Source organism: Lycorma delicatula, chromosome 1 (assembly GCF_047948215.1).
Source record: "Lycorma delicatula isolate Av1 chromosome 1, ASM4794821v1, whole genome shotgun sequence".
Taxonomy (NCBI): domain Eukaryota; kingdom Metazoa; phylum Arthropoda; class Insecta; order Hemiptera; family Fulgoridae; genus Lycorma; species Lycorma delicatula.
The window spans coordinates 208701431-208720810 of record NC_134455.1 but is presented as its reverse complement, the minus strand read 5'-3'; the positions used below and the strand labels follow the sequence as shown (position 1 = coordinate 208720810).

At 30.2% G+C, this 19380-nt stretch overlaps 1 protein-coding gene across 1 annotated transcript in view; it reads left to right on the top strand.

Annotated features, from left to right (window-relative positions):
- LOC142317749 (neurotrimin-like) overlaps window positions 1–19380 on the top strand; it is a 447981-nt gene that overhangs the window by 189216 nt on the left and 239385 nt on the right. The window contains exon 3 of the mRNA XM_075354297.1: window positions 7508–7718. Within this exon, the coding sequence (XP_075210412.1) occupies window positions 7508–7718 (211 nt within the window). The remainder of the gene's footprint in view (window positions 1–7507; window positions 7719–19380) is intronic.

Here is a 19380-nt window from a genome sequence, read left to right as displayed (position 1 = left end):
TTAAGAACCCTAGAAAAATATACCGTTTAATATGTTCATTTTATTTAATATAACTAAATTAATTTTATTTTGATATGGAAACTGTTCAGATTATTCGTTTATTATCACAAAGACTGAATAAAAGTATACAAAATTGTCAATATATTTTCAAAAATGTTTTTACAAATATATTTTCATATTATCCATTTTTGAAACTCTAAAATTCGTTTAATTTTATTTTAAAAATCATGATCGTTTGAAGGTTTAATACAGTAAAAAAAAAAAAAAATATGAACCGAGAATACCAGAAGTACATACTTTATTCCACTAACATTTTATTGAAAGCGTGAATTCTAACCCGAGTTATCTTTTTATCCCTCATTCTAGAGTGGTGTATCTGGGTTGAGAGCTCGTGTCTGATAAACTGTAGGTGTAGAAATTTGTATGGTTATTTATTCATGTCTAAGCAATAATGAATAAAATATTTCGAAGAATAAATATTAATTTTCCTTATTTTAATCCAAAACGTAATTACGAATGTGGTTTTATAACACTGCTTCTTTAATCAAATTTAAAACATATTACTAGTTTGTGATATCTATTATTAATTTAAAGATAGAAGCCTAATTTGGGGATTCCTTAAACTTTCAACACTTGTCTTTGAAGAAAACATAATGGTCACTGTTACACTAGGAATTCAGAGTTTTTCCGATTATCTGTTCAATAATTATGTCGATAACTATTGATAACTATGTTGGTACAGCCACAAACCATGGATTAGGACATATAATTCAGTACCATTATACCGAACCTCCAACACTTGCTAACCAAACTGCTCTAAATTTAAAAAAGTTTTAGCAATTCCAACCAAACGTTTTTTTTATGTATTTAAAATATCAGCTGTCTGTGGAGGATGAAGGGTGATTTATTTATAAAATTGCGTATAAAACTGTGTAAATAGTGTACCAAGTGATAACTTTGAATTAGGAATGGGTAGATATTGTATTAATAATAATTTTGTTGGAATTTAACCTTTACAAAATATTGTAAGGCCCTGATAATTTATATTGAATGTATCTAAATAACTCACAGCCTCTATCGTTATTATGGAACAGTTGTTGGCTGCTCATAATGGCGGGTACAAAATAACAACTATGAATAGTAGTACTCCTAACAACAGAAAATGAGGACAAGTAATTGCCTCAAAAGATCTTCGTAAAGCGGCGCGTCGCATAATGATCAGAAACAATATTATTGAGTATCAATAATGAGTAACAATATTATTCTTTAACAAGAATATCATAAAGTATTTCTAATACTGACTTAACATTATCAAAACAATTAGAGCACCTTCCTCTGGGAAAAATTAGAGAAAATAATAACAAAACGGAGGAGGTTAAACCATCAGCAAAATATTATTTGGTATGACTGACTTGGTTAAACTGTATAAGTTATTAAAAATGGTCTTTACTAGATCGGACTATAGCCGCCTACGTTTTATTAATAGCAAACAACTAAGATCCGTCTCAAAGAAAGAAGCATTGACACTTACCCGAACATTACTTAACCGATCCGATACCAGAAAATCATCGGCCACACCTTTACGAGTAAGAACGACAGGGCGTTCCGGGTAGTATTACGTAACCTTCACTTCTTGGTCCCAATTGAAGTTATAAGAGCAGAGATCAAGGATAAAGACACAGTATTCAAAGCATTATTAATACCTATCATCCTGTTATAAACGAACCGACTTCGACCTTTTTCATAATAAAACTGGAACCGCAAAGTAACAACTGGTAAATTTTCAAACTAACTTATATAGATAACTGCAACGTTAGATATGAGGAACCCAGAAGGTTAGAGGGATTGTGCAACCCATAAAATGCCAACAGCACGGTCATAGTATGAAAAATTGCATGAGCCCGTAAGGCTGTGTGAAATGCGCGGGCAGGTACAGAAGAGCAGACTGTTAGAAAAAGGACAGAAACTCTCCGGCAACATGCCCATTAGGTCATTCAGACCTCCCAGTGAACTACAAGCGTTGTAAAGTTTCAAGGAGATTTTTGAGACCACCTCTGATAAGTATACGTATAACATATATACGAGGTACGGCGTCGTCATACGTTGTATATACGTCAAACAACACTCGCCCAACTTGAGTTGGGCTATCAAAGGGACGGAATAGACCTTTTGATCTCAATACTAACAACTTCCCCTCAGTTAATCGGAAGACAACCCACCACTAAAATAATCATCCGCATGACCTTCGCCGGTCGCCTTATCCTCCTCGATCGTTTGCTAAGGAAGTAACAGGTAACGACGTTATTGATTGTTCTTCTGATAACGAATTCCATCAGTCGGCTATAAAAATTGAGTTTTTAATGCAACAGATCAGCAACCTCATTGATCAACTGACAAAAGTTTTCACTAAACTCAGTTAATAACGAAGAACTTAAGGATCCCATCTGGAACACAAACGGGTTTATGAACCGACATGAGAAACTGGATGCAGTGTTCCTGACAGAATTACCAGACATTGTTCTCATATCAGAAACGCATTTCACCGAACGGAACTACTTGATAATCCGAGGCTACTCTACTTCCATGATAAATCATTCTAATAGTCGGGCGCACGGAGTTTCTGCGCTTCTGATCAAAAATAAAATAAAGCATGTTGAGCCACCTCCATTTGAGTCCGATTATATTCAATCAACTTCAATTGAAATAGTAGCCTGGATTGAGCATGTGAGGGTCTCAGAGATATGCTGTCTATCACATCAAGCAATATCAGATCACTTGTTTTCTGACTACTTCACATTATTCTCTGGGTTGTCGCTTTATCATTGTAGGTGACGGAAATTCAGATCATCTACTCTGAGGTTCTAGACTAATAACAAGTCAAGGAAGAGCATTAAATGAATGTACTATGAGGATTCTATCGTGGTATTACCGCAATACATTCATGGTCTATAATCAACTTGTTGGCCTGCAGACTTAAGTAAGTCTCCCGACCTATTGAATTATTTCATTACATCGGGGGTTGGTTCTTTATATACTAATGTGAAGAATAACATGGACTCCAGATGCGATCACCTTTCCTTAGTACTAACAGAGAACACAACGGAGATTTAGTTGGGACGTTATAAGGCTGAAAAGGCTTCATGTGCTGGACCTCAGTGATTCGTGACAAGTCTCAAAAAATGAATTGTCCATGGTAACACGAATCATATGTCTTATACTACCTCGATGTTGTTAATCAAATTATTACTTTTTTATACTAATTTGTACAGTACTGTGCAGCGTTTGCTCTGTGTGTCTACTGACACTGTTGCTATTCAAAATTCTAAGAACTTTATTACCTATTGCCATTACTACAATTCTGACATTCTAAGATTCTGATATTGAGTAGATATTGATTAATTTTTATAGGATTTAGTAGTGCAGTATTATCGTATTTATTATTACTATTTTATTCAATTAATATATTCCTAAATTTAGCTATTCCTTTTTATAGTTTTATTACCTTTTTTGTTTTTGTTTCCTATCGACTGTTCTGTTGTTGTAATTTCTTGAAGTTCTGTTTTTGAAATTTTATATGTATTATAATGTTTGTATCCGATGAGGGCCATCATTGGATGGCCATCATTCTTGTTATATTTTCTCATTTGATTTACTTCGGTTTTGAATTGTATTTAGAGAACCGATTGTTAATAAAGCTAATTAGAAATTTTTTTTTAAAAATCTACTGAAAGATTTTCATGAGGTGATTTAAATGGTCTTTACAAAAGATCAACCAAGACATTAATCAAGATATTCTTCGAAATGTACATTGATCTACATTGCAATGATTGTTATTTCAGAACGACAATATTGCTTGCCTCAAGTCTGTAAAAAAAATCGATCCTTCTCAGAGAAAAAAAAACTGATTCATTTTAGGAGATATTTGGCTTGAATTAGAGATTAAAGTGTTTTAAATTATTATTTTTTATTTTTGTTAGAAATCTTATATTACACGAAAATGATTCACCTATTAATGTCAATTCCATTCTTAATCAGAATATTTTCTTAGCATTACTAAACAACGCATCATTATATTCATTTATAAATTCAACATCCTTATAAGCCAAGTACATATTTTAGTCACTTTAAATAGCCTACAAATTAAATATCAAGGTTTATTAAAATTTTTATTTTATAAAATTTAGTTTTTGTTTTCAGTTTAAACTCTACATTTTAAATAGTCTTTAATTTCGTACATTTATTAGTTATACGCATCAATAAACTAATACAAGTTTGCATGCAATGTTCTATTAAATGTGTATCTTGTAATTTTATCAATTCTATGACTTGTGAATTCAACGAGAAAATAACTCATAAATTAAAAATTCTATATACCCTGATAAATATTTATTACTTTGTCTACTACGAAACTCTATTAAAGTATATTTTTATTATATCCATTAATATTACATTTGTAGCGATTATTATTACTACTGGTATAAGTAAAATTATTATTTTTTATTTTTTTATTTTTAAAGTAAGATATATATAAATTATTGAAATTAAAACATTATAAACAATAAAATTTAGATTATTTTTTTCTTTGGGCGTAGCGTAAACTCATCTTACTACCTAACCAGATAATTTTACCTGTATACAAAGAATCTCCATACATAGCACATACTTGTATCATAATAAGAGTAAGCGATGGGTGGAACCAAAATCACTCAGGTATTAGGAAATACATTTAAAATTGGATGCTCACTTCCAGTAACGTTTCTTGCAGTACCTTTCATGCTTGAATCCTTTCGCCAATCACCAAAATTTATGTCAAAGAGAATTTTTTTAATCTTGATTTATTTTATTTTAATTCATTGCAGAGGAAACCGATAAGTTATCGAGAAGTCGGTTAATGAAACTTCTTTCTATACGTTGATCTTAGCAGTAGAAAATTTTATGTTATTTCTTAAACTTAAAATGTTAAATACGTTATTGAAATTGAATATCTCTCTTTCAAAATCGTTTCTAAAACATCTACCAATTAAGAATCATTACAATTAATTACTGCTCCTACATGTTGCTAAATTTATACTGTATTATATAAATAATTAAACAGATAGATCATTTTATCTACCCAGTACATTGCTCACTGCACAGCTCACGTGCAAGATTATATGAATGTGCTACTATCCGGTTAATCGAACGATCTATTTCAGTATTTGGTAGAAAGGAAAAGAACCGTGGGAAAAAGGATCCTCGCAAAATACAAAAAAATAACCATTAGGAGGAGAATTACAATCTACACTAACACTTAAAAATATTAGTTGATGAAATGATATAATAGTAAATATTTTTTATATAATAAACTAGTATTGGAAGATAATCAACACATTACTCAGTACAGAAAAAAATAGTATTGAAAGCGTTAATTGAAAATATTAGATTTGATACGTAATACATAATTGAGGATATACAAAATTAGGTTTATTTATTTAATCACAATTATTGAAAATTTCAACAGAAAATTATTTAAAATGAATTATCTGAAACAGTCTTTTGTCTATTTTACTGAATCGTAGCAGTTAAATTTTTAAGATTTATGTAGCTGTATAATATTACTAACCGCCTCGTCTAGCCAGAACCTGGATGCTAGGAGCTAAGGTCAGCCCAGGCGAATCCCGGAGCCAACTCAGGGGCTCCTCGCGGTCTTCCGAGGCCAAGGGACCTACCCATGGCCGCAGAACTCGCTTCGTTCACCATTCCCAATTTTCCAGTAGAACCAGCGCCCTGGACTCCCGCAGACTCCTATACCCAGAGGGCTTCACCCCTTGGAACCCCCACTGTACGTCATCCTCATGGTTGTGGGAATAATACTGATAAATAATAATTATAGTATTCAAGCTTTATAGAAACCTGAAAAAGAAACTAAATTACAAAAAACAGAATAATAATAATTATGTTAACTAAAAAGTACACACACTTGACGAGGAAAACTTCATAACTCATTTTTTTCCATGGTGGCAGAAATACAACAATGAAGTAAAAGGATTAATCTATTTTTTCTTAATGAATATATTTAATTCACAACTTCATCCTCCTTCGGGGAGAAGAAATAATGAATATTTATCTTAATATTCAAGAGAGCTTGGGCCTCGGTCGATGGCTTTAAAACCTTCTCTGGGATAATACAAATATATCCTACAAATTTGAAAAAGGAATCGATCGGTTGGGTCTCGTGTGATGCAATAACAAACAAACAGGCAAACTTTATAAACCGTGATCTGTTAGATCGCTGTTTATAAAGCAAACTTATAAAGGAATTTAACATTTTCTAGGATCACGAACACTTTTCAAATTAATGTCATAATCATTATCTAACAAGTTCAAAGCAAGGGGATTTACATGTCTAACCATGAATTTAGAAATGAAATGGTCAATTTCATCCTGAGCATACGGGATCCCCAGGTACTCATGTATTTCTGGATTCCTGACGAACCAAGGGAATTGAGTCACTTTCTTCAATATCATAAAATGAAAATAATAAAAAAACGAAATTAAGTTATGGAACCAAAACTTTTAATTATAGAAGTAAAATAAAAATATTAAAAAAATGACTCTCAAAAATAATATAAAAATACATGAAGGTTAAACCTATTTAAGACAAATAAAAATTTTTTTAAAAATCTTAGTTGCAAAAAATTTTGTTATCTATTTTTTTAGACATACGTATTAACAGAAGTAAAATTATATTTTTTTACAAAAATTATATTACTTTTTTAAGATACGATGAAAAAGAAATTAATATGTGTAAAAAAAATTCTAATAAGAACATTTCTGTAAGGAAATGTTATTAATAAAACTTATCAAAAGAAAAAAAAAATAGGTGATTTTAAACTTTTAAAATTATGTTTCAAGGTAAACTCTGTGTCAAGAGAGGTATAATAAGTAATACAAATTTACTCAAAATACAAACTTACTAAAGGTAATGATGCAGCAGTTTTAAGAGACATAAAGTTAATGAAATATAATTTGTTCACCTTATTTGGTTACAGAAAAACAAGAAGGATTTAATGTAACTTTAGTTTATTAGAAAATTAATTTTCTAAAAAAAATTATTGATTTTTGATTGTATATTTTTTTTTAATAGAACGCAGTATGTATTATTTTTAAATTCTCCTTAAAATTATTTTTCGAATTAAACCGCACTTATTGTTTCTTGTTTAAAAAACAACTAGTTTAACATTATTGTTAGAAATCTGTAGAAAAAATTTAATCAGTTTGATTCGCACGATTCATGTTCGTCAATTAGTAAATTAAAATAAGAAAATTAATATCCTTAAACATTCATTATTAATAATGCGGTGACCGTTTTCCGTGGATAAATAATTTAATATTTAAACTTTATTTTAATTTTCTCTAATTTATTGTAAAAATATTTACACCACCTGCTATAATTTTTATTATTATAAAAACCTAATTTATTCGATAAAAATTGTCACTTATTTTATGAATGTGGACATGTTTGCAGGTATCATGGGTTCGTCACAGAGACATTCATTTGCTAACAGTCGGAAGATACACTTATACGAGTGATCAGAGGTTCCGCGCCATTCATCATCAGAGTTCAGAGGACTGGACCCTACAGATTAAATACCCACAGCACAGAGACTCCGGTATATATGAGTGTCAGATAAGCACGACGCCTCATATGAGTCATTTTATACACCTGAATGTCGTCGGTAAGTTTTTTTAAAAACTAGTAAACATCCATTCTCTTCATAGTGTGTGTGTGTGTGTGTGTGTGTGTGTGTGTGTGTGTGTGTGTGTGTGTGTGTGTGTGTGTGTGTGTGTGTGTGTGTGTGTGTGTGTGTGTGTGTGTGTGTGTGTGTGTGTGTGTGTGTGTGTGTGTGTTTAAATAAGTTTACATATACATATGTTTTCATATACTAATGTTGAATTGTTTTGGGAAGAACATAATTTAAACATTCAAGGCAAAACCGGTTCTTCCATAGTGTACCTTGTAATATAAGTTAATAATCGTTTTAACATTTTATAAATTAACTTAATTATGTAGTTTGCAGTAATGTCTTTTCCGTGCTTATGAAAAAAATTTAGAAAGAATACAGTAATAATGAAGAACTTTTATAATGCTCTTAAGAAAATATGCATTAGGGTTTAATGCATGTTTTTTAGTTGCTAGTTTATGCAAGTTAGGTAAAATAATTATCATCACTATTATGGTAGTAAAATGAACTTTCCGGAAATTTTTGTGCATAAATAATGAAAATATCATAAGGCTTAAGTAAACATCTTTTAAAATGAAAAATAAATTATTTTCTTTCAGGGAAAATTGTTAAGTGACAGTTTTAATTGCAGTAAAAAAAACTTATTACTTTGAATTCGCTCACGTTATGCTTTAGGTACAGCATATCTTACCTTACTGTCTGAGAAATTTTACAATACGAAAGAAAAAGAAGAAGTACATAATTTTCAGTGCAGAATAAATTCATCTTTGCGTGCGTGTGGGTGTGTACATGGGAAATAAATAATATAGAAGGTAAAAGGAGTTTTTATCTCCTTTTCTTTATATAAAATAAAGAATTTTTTTGAAATATAAAGGCAATATTTTATGGTTGTTTAATTAAATAATAAAAAGTACTGGGATCATTTGTTCAACTAGTGACTAAGAGGTAGCTTACTCGAGTGGTGGATATATACTGTAAGCAGCACCAAGTCACCTAATAACTATTAATAATATTGCTAATAACTAAAAAATTAATAAGACAAGATAGATATAATATACAACTATCAATCAATTTTATTATGATCAAGAGGATCACGTGATCAAATAAAAGGTGTATTTTATGACAAAATTTACAATTCTTATACGCTTTACTTTTATTTTCTTCAGTTAAATGTTTACTAATTGAAACTGAAGGAGAATTCTACATCTCCAAAACAATTTTGCTGAAAAAGGGCGTAGTTCCATTTTTATGGTTCTGTGATAGTATTTTGTAATTATTGCCAGCCCAAAGCAAAAGTATCAAGAGTAACAGTTAAAATATCGCGTTAAATCAATATTTTTATAGTGAAGGAGGGTAGTAGAGTGAAAGGGACTGAATAATAGGATCATTAAACTCTTAATAACATCGTTTATTTTATCTAATCTTAGAAAAATGAAAAAGTAGAAAACGACGATTCATAAAACTGAATATTTCGATTCTGTTTCATTAAAAGGATTAGGAAGACCTAGAAAGTGAGTGGTCAAGAGGGCTTGAAATTTTTCCACACTATTAACATAAATTGTTCCTGAGATTTGCAAAATTGTTTTCAAATTAGTTGAAATATCTCACAATATTTTCGGTTGTTCATATGCTATAATGCTTAGGGCGATATTTAATTATTTGGCAATTTTTTCCTTAAAATTTATTTCTACTATCGGTTACATATTTGTTGGAACCTAATGTAAATTATCAGAAATTGGCATTAACAAGGAACTCCAATGAGATTCCTCAAAAATTACATACTAGTGCTGCATAGAACGTAGAACTTAATAAGGTAGTTCTGGAGATCTATAATTTCAGAAGTAAAATAGAAAACAAATAAAAATAACAAGATTCACAAAAATAGCATAGATTGATGAAACACTCAAAAAAAAAAAAAAAAAAGTGAAAAATGACTATAAAAATAAAAAACAGAGAAGAATTAATTAATGCACAAGTCTCAGCGGGTATAACTACACTATAGAATTACTAAGGTCTAGAACATGTAGTCGCTTAAGTCTTCTAACATTCTTACCGTTATCAAGAAGGTTTACCACCAAATGGTTAACGTGGAGATTTAGCCATTTCAAAATGAGACCTGGTACTTATTTCTTCACGTACTGTAGAGATAAAGTATAACTCGTGTATGCCATCCTGTTCTTCTGTGTAAAATGGCAATAATTTTTAATGTAAGTCAGCATTTTTAGAGAATTTTCTAAGGAAAGTACGGTATTACTTTCGGTCGCATGATAGGAGTAGAGGGTAAAGATGAATTTACGTTTTGAGGTATGAAGAGTAAGAAAAAAACATTCACTTAAATTGGGGTTTCCTTATATATATATATATATATATATATAGGCCAATGAATAATCTTTTGCGGCTCAAAAATCTGCATAACTACTAGAAAAATTCTATTGAAATTTAGATATAAAGTAATTTATCTGAAGTTATGCATGAGAAAATTTGATGAATATTGGTTGAGTCGTACTTGAGTTACGCTCAATTTAAAGTCGAAAGAATTTGAACAGGGCACGTTAAAAACGTAGTTCGTTATGATGCTGCAAGTTAGAACGTTGACGTTTCTTTATCTGCGATGCCTATTGTTACCAATATAAAACGAAATTTAAGAATACCTATTAAAATCAAATTAAATTAACGAAAAGTCGGTCTTCTTCCAAAGAATTGTGCAATTTCTTTTATTATATTATTTTTTTTAAAATAAACTTTTATTTCATTTTCATACAGTCTACATCTGAAATTAGAGGTACTGTTATAAAAGTTAATTAAATAACACATTGCTTAAATAATTGATCAATGAAGGTACATAATTTTTCAATACTTAACACTTTAATATCCTTCCTTCATAATTATAATTTTTTTTTTGTACTGTACACCCCTGGACCGGATCTGTAGTATAATTATATTTCATAATTATAGATCTGTCTTCATAATTTTTATATATAGTATATTTTTTTACATGTAATTCATAAATAATATTTAGTGGTTTCAGTTATTTAATATTTGCTTTTGTAAATCTTAAAGCTTTATTTAGTTCATTATATCATTATAATTATAACAATAAGTGAATTTTAATTTGTACGAGTCTACTACCAAAAATTTATTACAAATACTTTAAAAACTATTTTATGTTCATTCTACACCACATTAAGGGTAATTTATAGCCTATATTAGTTTCTATGCATTTCTTAATTACCTGGAAAGTTTTAATTTTAATAAAATATGTTATTACTTGACTATAATTTTGTTATTACAATATTAATGCAGTTTTACTTATTGTTTAAGTTTTAAGTTACTTACTAAGTTTTCAGTAGAACATGTAGTACGTGTCTTAAGGACACGATTACGTTTGGCAAAAAAGATGTTTGAAAGTTGCAGTAAAATAAATATACTGAATACGTTTCAAATGAAACACTTGCTACCATCCCAATATTTTATAAATAAAAAGATGGCTAAATTGTTGGTAATATAAGCTCAAAACTGAAGAAAAAATGATTTGCGTAAACACTTGATCTGGATTGTCCATTCCGTCTTTTCTGCACGATTATGAAATTACTCAGTGTTTATAGCTAAAACCCTCCACTCAATAACTAATTCTGCAACCTTCAGGTTGCAAAATAAAAATATTTTTCAAAAATGGAATGAATGAAAAAATATATATAAAATAAAACTTTCTTAAGACTAAAGTTTAAAGCTTTGAGATTTCTTAACATGAAATTTTAAATTTAAATTTTTTATAAAAAATCAACCCTAGGTTCTTAATGCTATCCCGCTTTTCTAAAGGATTTCAATAAATCCATATATTAAATGTGTTATTTATATTACATTTCCACAATTATAATATTCAATTTTATCTCTTGAAATATTTCTTTTTACTAAAAGTATGTAATCTTTCATTATTCGGTACCATGAAATTTTCGAATCAAATCAAAACTTCAGTTAGTCTATGACTGTTTGGAACCAATCATATTTAAATCCAATTATAGTTGTCGCTGAAGTATAAATTTAAAAAAAGATCCATTTAAAGATAGAAGCAGAAGATTAGTGAGTACGAATGTTGGTTTTAAGAAAAACATTTATCGTTAAATTAAATCAAAGCAACATATAAAACAGTACTATTTCTAATTTACATATCTAATAGTATTGTTTAGGAACTGGTGGCATCCTCTAAACGCCTCTATTACACCTAATTTAATTTTAATTTTAGTAAAACTTAACAGTTGTCTAAAGTAAAGTACTATTCTTGGTAATAATATGAATGAAATTGTTTTACTGTATAATCCCAGCTACCCCTCTCAAAACGAGTAGTAAAATTTGGCTAGAGATTCGTGGTTCCATGCCAAAAAGTTTATTCTACCCTTGTAGACGTGCATGCATACTCTGCTCGCGTGCAAACAATTTTTATTTATGACTTTACTTTGAAACATTCTTTTATGGCAAGAAAACTTTAAAATTTAACTGAATATTAACAAAGAAACTATCTTGAATATTTTAAAACTTCCATAGTATTTCCTGTTATTTACTTTTAATGGTGGTATTTTGTCCCATATCTTGTCTTAAGAAACCGCATAATATGTACTTCGTTTATATAACTCCATTTTACTTAACTTTTTTCCTAACGGTGTTTGATATTTGAATTTGAAAAATTATATTTTTGCTATTACTTTTCGTTTTTCAAACTCGTTTTAAATTTAATTCAGTTAGAAAGGTATGTAATTGTTTGCATTTTCAGATTACAAACGTGTATTTACAGTTAAATACAGTTTAAACGCTTAATAAAATTTCAAATGAGCATGGTATTAACATTGTAAAGTAAAAACCTTTTTAGAGAATGGAAAAAAAGTTGGCGAACAAAAACTACAGATCATTCTAGAATTAATTCCCTCCATCAGTGAATGATGTTCAATGACTCCTCTATATATCTTTTAACTTAATTTATTTTTATTATTTTAAGATTCCTACATTTTAGTTACTGTACAATACATATAATAATCGACAAAAAATACTTAGAATTTGTTTCACGAATTAGAGATTGAAGATTGATTCCTGTCTAGATTAGTTTAGACGTCGGTCTATAAAATGTTTCAATTTTATCCTTTGCAATGAACGTATATGTAAGGTATGAATTGTTCAGGAGTAGAGTTTTCATTACACTTTAAGAGAGCATGGTCCAAATATCAGTAAAATATAATTTATTCACGTTAGTAATTATAGTAAATCTTTAAAAAATAATTCAATTTCTTGACATAAATTTTGTAGATGATATACACAACAACAAATTAGCGGTAATCAAAAAATAACAATAATCTTCACTCTTGTCAAATGATTTTTTATTCAAAATCAGGTAAGCTGTTTTTTATTTATTAAGCTACGAAAAAAGCATTAATAATAAAGTATTTCAAGCACCCCTATATGGCATTCTGAATTCTGATAATTACGTTGATAATTTCTGATTACACAACACTTTTCGGGTTATTTTTATTGTTATCGAACGATATTTTTTCTGCAGAAATTTATTATTTATAGAATTTTAAAATACACTAAATAAATATAAATTATATATAATTATAGAAGTAATATAAAGTAATGAAGACCTATTAGAAATTGTAGTTGAAGATCAAAAATAATTAATTTAAAAATATCAATTTCTACCAGCTACTATCTGATTTATTCCTCATCTTGTAAATTTATCAGGTTACTTCAAGCAGAGATCATTGTGGTTAAGGCAATACGATACGCTTCCTAGATAAATCCATTTCGCTAAAATCACAAGTTGGTATTTCACTCACGTGAAATAGAAATGTTCTCAGTATACTGTAGTTTCCAAATTATAGTCGGTGATTATCGGTGGATGCCATCGCATTCATATGAATAAATAGATAGATGTATTTAATACAGATGGCATAGTTTTCCTTTTAGCGCTAAACATAAGAATGGATTTTCATCGTACACAACAACATGAAAATATTAAATATTCATTATACGAGTATATTTATATACACACACAAATAATCTTCCATTGATATATACATACACACACACACACACACACACACACACACACATATATATATACTTTTTTTTTTCAACTGCAAAGTAATACATTCACTTTATAGCAATGCTTCTACAAGTATATTTTTAATTAAACGTGCATTTTCAGAGAAGACTTAGTAATAAATTCTATACAACTTCAAAATAGACTTATGTTAACTATTTTAAAAAATTAAGAAAATTAAAATTTCAAAAATATGCTTCCTAATTCAATATAATTTTCTAAAAAACTCAATTCAGATGAGACGGATTGAATAAAAGTTGGATTGATCGTTTCAAAATATGTGGATAAATTAAAATAAATTATTATGTACCTCATGATAGTCAATTATTATGAACTCATGATTATGTACCTCATAATTAACCACCTGGGCTGGTTAATCTACATCATTGACTTACAAAATGAAGCAATATATAACATAAATTGGAATTAAAAACATGGACCGAATTTTCTTTGCGAAGAGATTTAAATTGGAGATGTAAATTGAACTACAATGAAAATTGTATAAACTATAATTAAAAGGATTCTTAACCCTTTTTACTTTCTTGTACGAAGTAAAAGAAGTGTTTTGATAGCAAAAATTTTCGGTTTTTAGATTTCAACGGAAATACCCATTTTGACCATCCTTGAAACCTTTTTGACTAGTTTCGACGTGACATCTGTACGTACGTGTATGTATGTATTTACGTATCTCACATAACTCAAAAACGATTGGCCGTAGGATGTTGAGATCTCGGTTTCAGGACTGTTGTAACATCTAGTTTTGCACCTCTCGTTTTGATTGCAATCGTCTTAACCAAAAGTATCCAAAAAAGTGCAAAATCAAAAAAAAATCATGTGCGCTTTTAAATTATATATCATAAGTTGCACTTATTTTCACTGGTTCCAGAGTTATGGCCAAATGAAAGTCTAATTAATGAAATATTTAGATCTTTGAAGAAAAAGGCCCATCGGTTCGATCAGACTTCATCTTCTTCTTTTTTAATTTATTTTTTAACTTTTTCTTTTAATTTAAATATATTGATTTATTAATAATTATCAGTCCGTGATTTTAAGAATATTTTTGTAATATTTTTTTTTTTTTTTTGTCTTCAGTCATTTGACTGGTTTGATGCAGCTCTCCAAGATTCCCTATCTAGTGCTAGTCGTTTCATTTCAGTATACCCTCTACATCCTACATCCCCAACAATTTATTTTACATACTCCAAACGTAGCCTGCCTACACAATTTTTCCCTTCTACCTGTCCTTCAAATATTAAAGCGACTATTCCAGGATGCCTTAGTATGTGGCCTATAAGTCTGTCTCTTCTTTTAACTATATTTTTCCAAATGCTTCTTTCTTCATCTATTTGCCGCAATACCTCTTCATTTGTCACTTTATCCACCCATCTGATTTTTAACATTCTCCTATAGCACCACGTTTCAAAAGCTTCTAATCTTTTCTTCTCAGATACTCCGATTGTCCAAGTTTCACTTCCATATAAAGCGACACTCCAAACATACACTTTCAAAATCTTTTCCTGACATTTAAATTAATTTTTGATGTAAACAAATTATATTTCTTACTGAAGGCTCATTTAGCTTGTGCTATTCGGCATTTTATATCGCTCCTGCTTCGTCCATCTTTAGTAATTTTACTTCCCAAATAACAAAATTCTTCTACCTCCATAATCTTTTCTCCTCCTATTTTCACGTTCAGCGGTCTATCTTTGTTATTTCTACTACATTTCATTACTTTTGTTTTGTTCTTGTTTATTTTCATGCGATAGTTCTTGCGTAGGACTTCATCTATGCCGTTCATTGTTTCTTCTAAATCCTTTTTACTCTCGGCTAGAATTACTATATCATCAGCAAATCGTAGCATCTTATCTTTTCACCTTGTACTGTTACTCCGAATCTAAATTGTTCTTTAACATCATTAACTGCTAGTTCCATGTAAAGATTAAAAAGTAACGGAGATAGGGAACATCCTTGTCGGATTCCCTTTCTTATTAGGGCTTCTTTCTTATGTTCTTCAATTGTTATTGTTGCTGTTTGGTTCCTGTACATGTTAGCAATTGTTCTTCTACCTCTGTATTTGAACGCTAATTTTTTTAAAATGCTGAACATTTTATTCCGATCTACGTTATCGAATGCCTTTTCTAGGTCTATAAACGCCTTGTATGTTGGTTTGGTTTTCTTTAATCTTCCTTCTACTATTAATCTGAGGCCTAAAATTGCTTCCCTTGTCCCTATACTTTTCCTGAAACCAAATTGGTCTTCTCCTAACACTTCCTCCACTCTCCTCTCAATTCTTCTGTATAGAAATCAAGTCAAGATTTTTGATGCATGACTAGTTAAACTAATTGTTCTGTATTCTTCACATTTATCTGCCCCTGCTCTCTTTGGTATCATTACTATAACACTTTTTTTTAAGTCTGACGTAATAACCTTTTTCATAAATATTACACACCAGTTTGTATAATCTATCAATCGCTTCCTTATCTGCACTGCGCAGTAAATCTACAGGTATTCCGTCTATTCCAGGAGCCTTTCTGCCATTTAAATCTTTTAATGCTCTCTTAAATTCAGATCTCAGTATTGTTTCTCCCATTTCATCCTCCTCAACTTCCTCTTCTTCATCTATAACACCGTTTTCTAATTCATTTCCTCCGTATAACTCTTCAATATATTCCACCCATCTATCGACTTTACCTTTCGTATTATATATTGGTGTACCATCTTTGTTTAACACATTATTAGATTTTAATTTATGTACCCCAAAATTTTCCTTAACTTTCCTGTATGCTCCGTCTATTTTACCAATGTTCATTTCTCTTTCCACTTCTGAACACTTTTCTTTAATCCACTCTTCTTTCGCCAGTTTGCACTTCCTATTTATAGCATTTCTTAATTGCCGATAGTTCCTTTTACTTTCTTCATCATTAGCATTCTTATATTTTCTACGTTCATCCATCAGCTGCAATATATCGTCTGAAACCCAAGGTTTTCTACCAGTTCTCTTTATTCCGCCTAAGTTTGCTACTGCTGATTTAAGAATTTACTTTTTAACATTCTCCCATTCTTCTTCTACATTTTCTACCTTATTTTTTTACTCAGACCTCTTGCGATGTCCTCCTCAAATATCTTCTTTACCTCCTCTTCCTCAAGCTTCTCTAAATTCCACCGATTCATCTGACAACTTTTCTTCAGGTTTTTAAACCCTAATCTACATTTCATTATCACCAAATTATGGTCGCTATCAATGTCTACTCCAGAGTAAGTTTTGCAGTCAACGAGTTGATTTCTAAATCTTTGCTTATCCATGATATAATCTATCTGATACCTTGCAGTGTCGCCTGGCTTTTTCCAAGTGTATATTCTTCTATTATGTTTTTTTAAATTGGGTGTTGGCAATTACTAAATTATACTTCGTGCAAAACTATATAAGTCGGTCCCCATTTTCATTCCTTTTGCCCAGCCCGTATTCACCCACTATATTTCCTTCCTTTCCTTTTCCAATGCTGGCATGCCAATCTCCAACTATTATTAAGTTTTCATCTCCTTTTACGTGTTTAATTGGTTCATCAATCTCTTCGTATACACACTTTACCTCATCATCATCATGGGCGCTTGTAGGCATATAGACGTTAACAATCGTGTCGGTTTAGGTTTTGATTTTATCCTTATTACAATGATTCTATCGCTATGCGTCTTGAAATACTCCACTCTCCTCCCTATCTTCTTGTTCATCACGAAACCTACTCCTGCCTGCCCATTATTTGACGCTGAGTTAATTACTCTAAAATCACCTGACCAAAAGTCGCCTTCCTCTTCCCACCGAACCTCACTAATTCCTACTATATCAACATTCACCCTATCCATTTCCCTTTTTAAATTTTCTAGCCTACCAACCTTTTTTAAGCTTCTAACATTCCATGCTCCGACTCGTAGAATGTTATTTTTTAATTTTCTGGTGACCCCTTCCTTAGTAGTCCCCACCCGGAGATCCGAACGGGGGACTATTTTACCTCCGGAATATTTTACCAAGGAAGGCGCCTCCATTATTGCTATGTGAAAATGCAGAGAGCCACATTTTCTTGGAAAAAAAGCAGGTGTAGTTTTCCATTGCTTTCAGCTGCGCAGTACTCAGAGGACTGAGTGATGATACGGCCGTTTAAGTCATTGTGACTCACGCCCCTAACAACTACTGAAAGAGCTGCTGCCCTCATTCAGGAATCTTCCCTTAGTCTGGCTGTCAACAGATACCTCTCCGATATGGTTGCACCTTCGGTCCAGCTGCTCTGTATCCCTGAGCACTCAAGCCCCCTCACCAACGGCAAGGTCTCAAGATTCATAGAGGAGGACATATTATAATAATTAATAATTCAATAATAACAATAAAAAAAATTCAGAAGTTAGTGAAATAAAATTTTATGTAGTTTTAAAAATGTGTATATGTAATTTAATAGGCATTTTTACATATGTGTATATGTAACAGATTTGGTGAAACATCGGATTATTTAATATTAATTGAAAATTACAAGTTAGAATCGTATTATTTTGGATTTTCTAGTTTAATTTCTGTTTAATTTTATTTAATTATTCTGGAATCTTAATTTTATTTACATTAAATTTAGCTACAGAGTGACTGAAAAATAGACCCTCCCAAAAACAACTTATACACTAAGGCATACATGTCCGATGTTTAATAAATTGCAAAACATTCCTATCTTTTAGTTCACTACTACTCTAATATTGTCGGACAATATTCTCTCTAAGTTGGAGTTGATCATAATTTCGTTTATTTGTTTTTTGTTGCCAATCATTTAATGGCTCTTTGGTTTAATATAATTCTTCTGATTTTAATTTCTGTACACGTTCTCTAGTTCTCTAGTTTTCAAATTTTCTCTTTCTTTATATTCATCATCCTCTTTTAATCTTATTATTCTTTCCTTGGTCTTGACATTTTCTTCCTCTTTATATTTATAATCTTCTCTTAATCGTTTTATTCTTTCTTTGGTTTTAACGTTTTCTTCCTCTTTATATTTATAATCTTCTCTTAATCTTTTTATTCTTTCTTTGGTTTTAAAGTTTTCTGATTTAGTAATATGAGTAATAAATGGACTTTTACTCTATCCTAATATTTCATTTAAAATTTTGAATTAATAATTGTATAAATATTTGATGCTAATAAAAACTAATATTTCAGCAATTGTGTAACGCTGCACTTTATTTAAGAATTGAAGGAACGTATATCACTTTCGAATGAAATAAGTTTAAATGAAGTGCACCAAAAAATGCGTATATGTAATTTAAAATGCGTACAATGAAATCATGTAATGTCCACATCAGATTTTTTTTAAATTAAGATAATTCCATCATTATGTTTTTTTTTTTTTTTACTTTTAAGGCCGCAAAGGACCACTTTAGTCAGAATAATCCAAACTATTTGCCGATCTTTTGGCCTTTAAGTTCTTAGCTTTTACTTTCTCCCAATATTTAGGCATTCTTAATGATGATCTTGCTTTACGATCCTCTTCTGAATAAACTCTTTTTGTATAATTAAAAGTTCTTACTTTAAAGTTG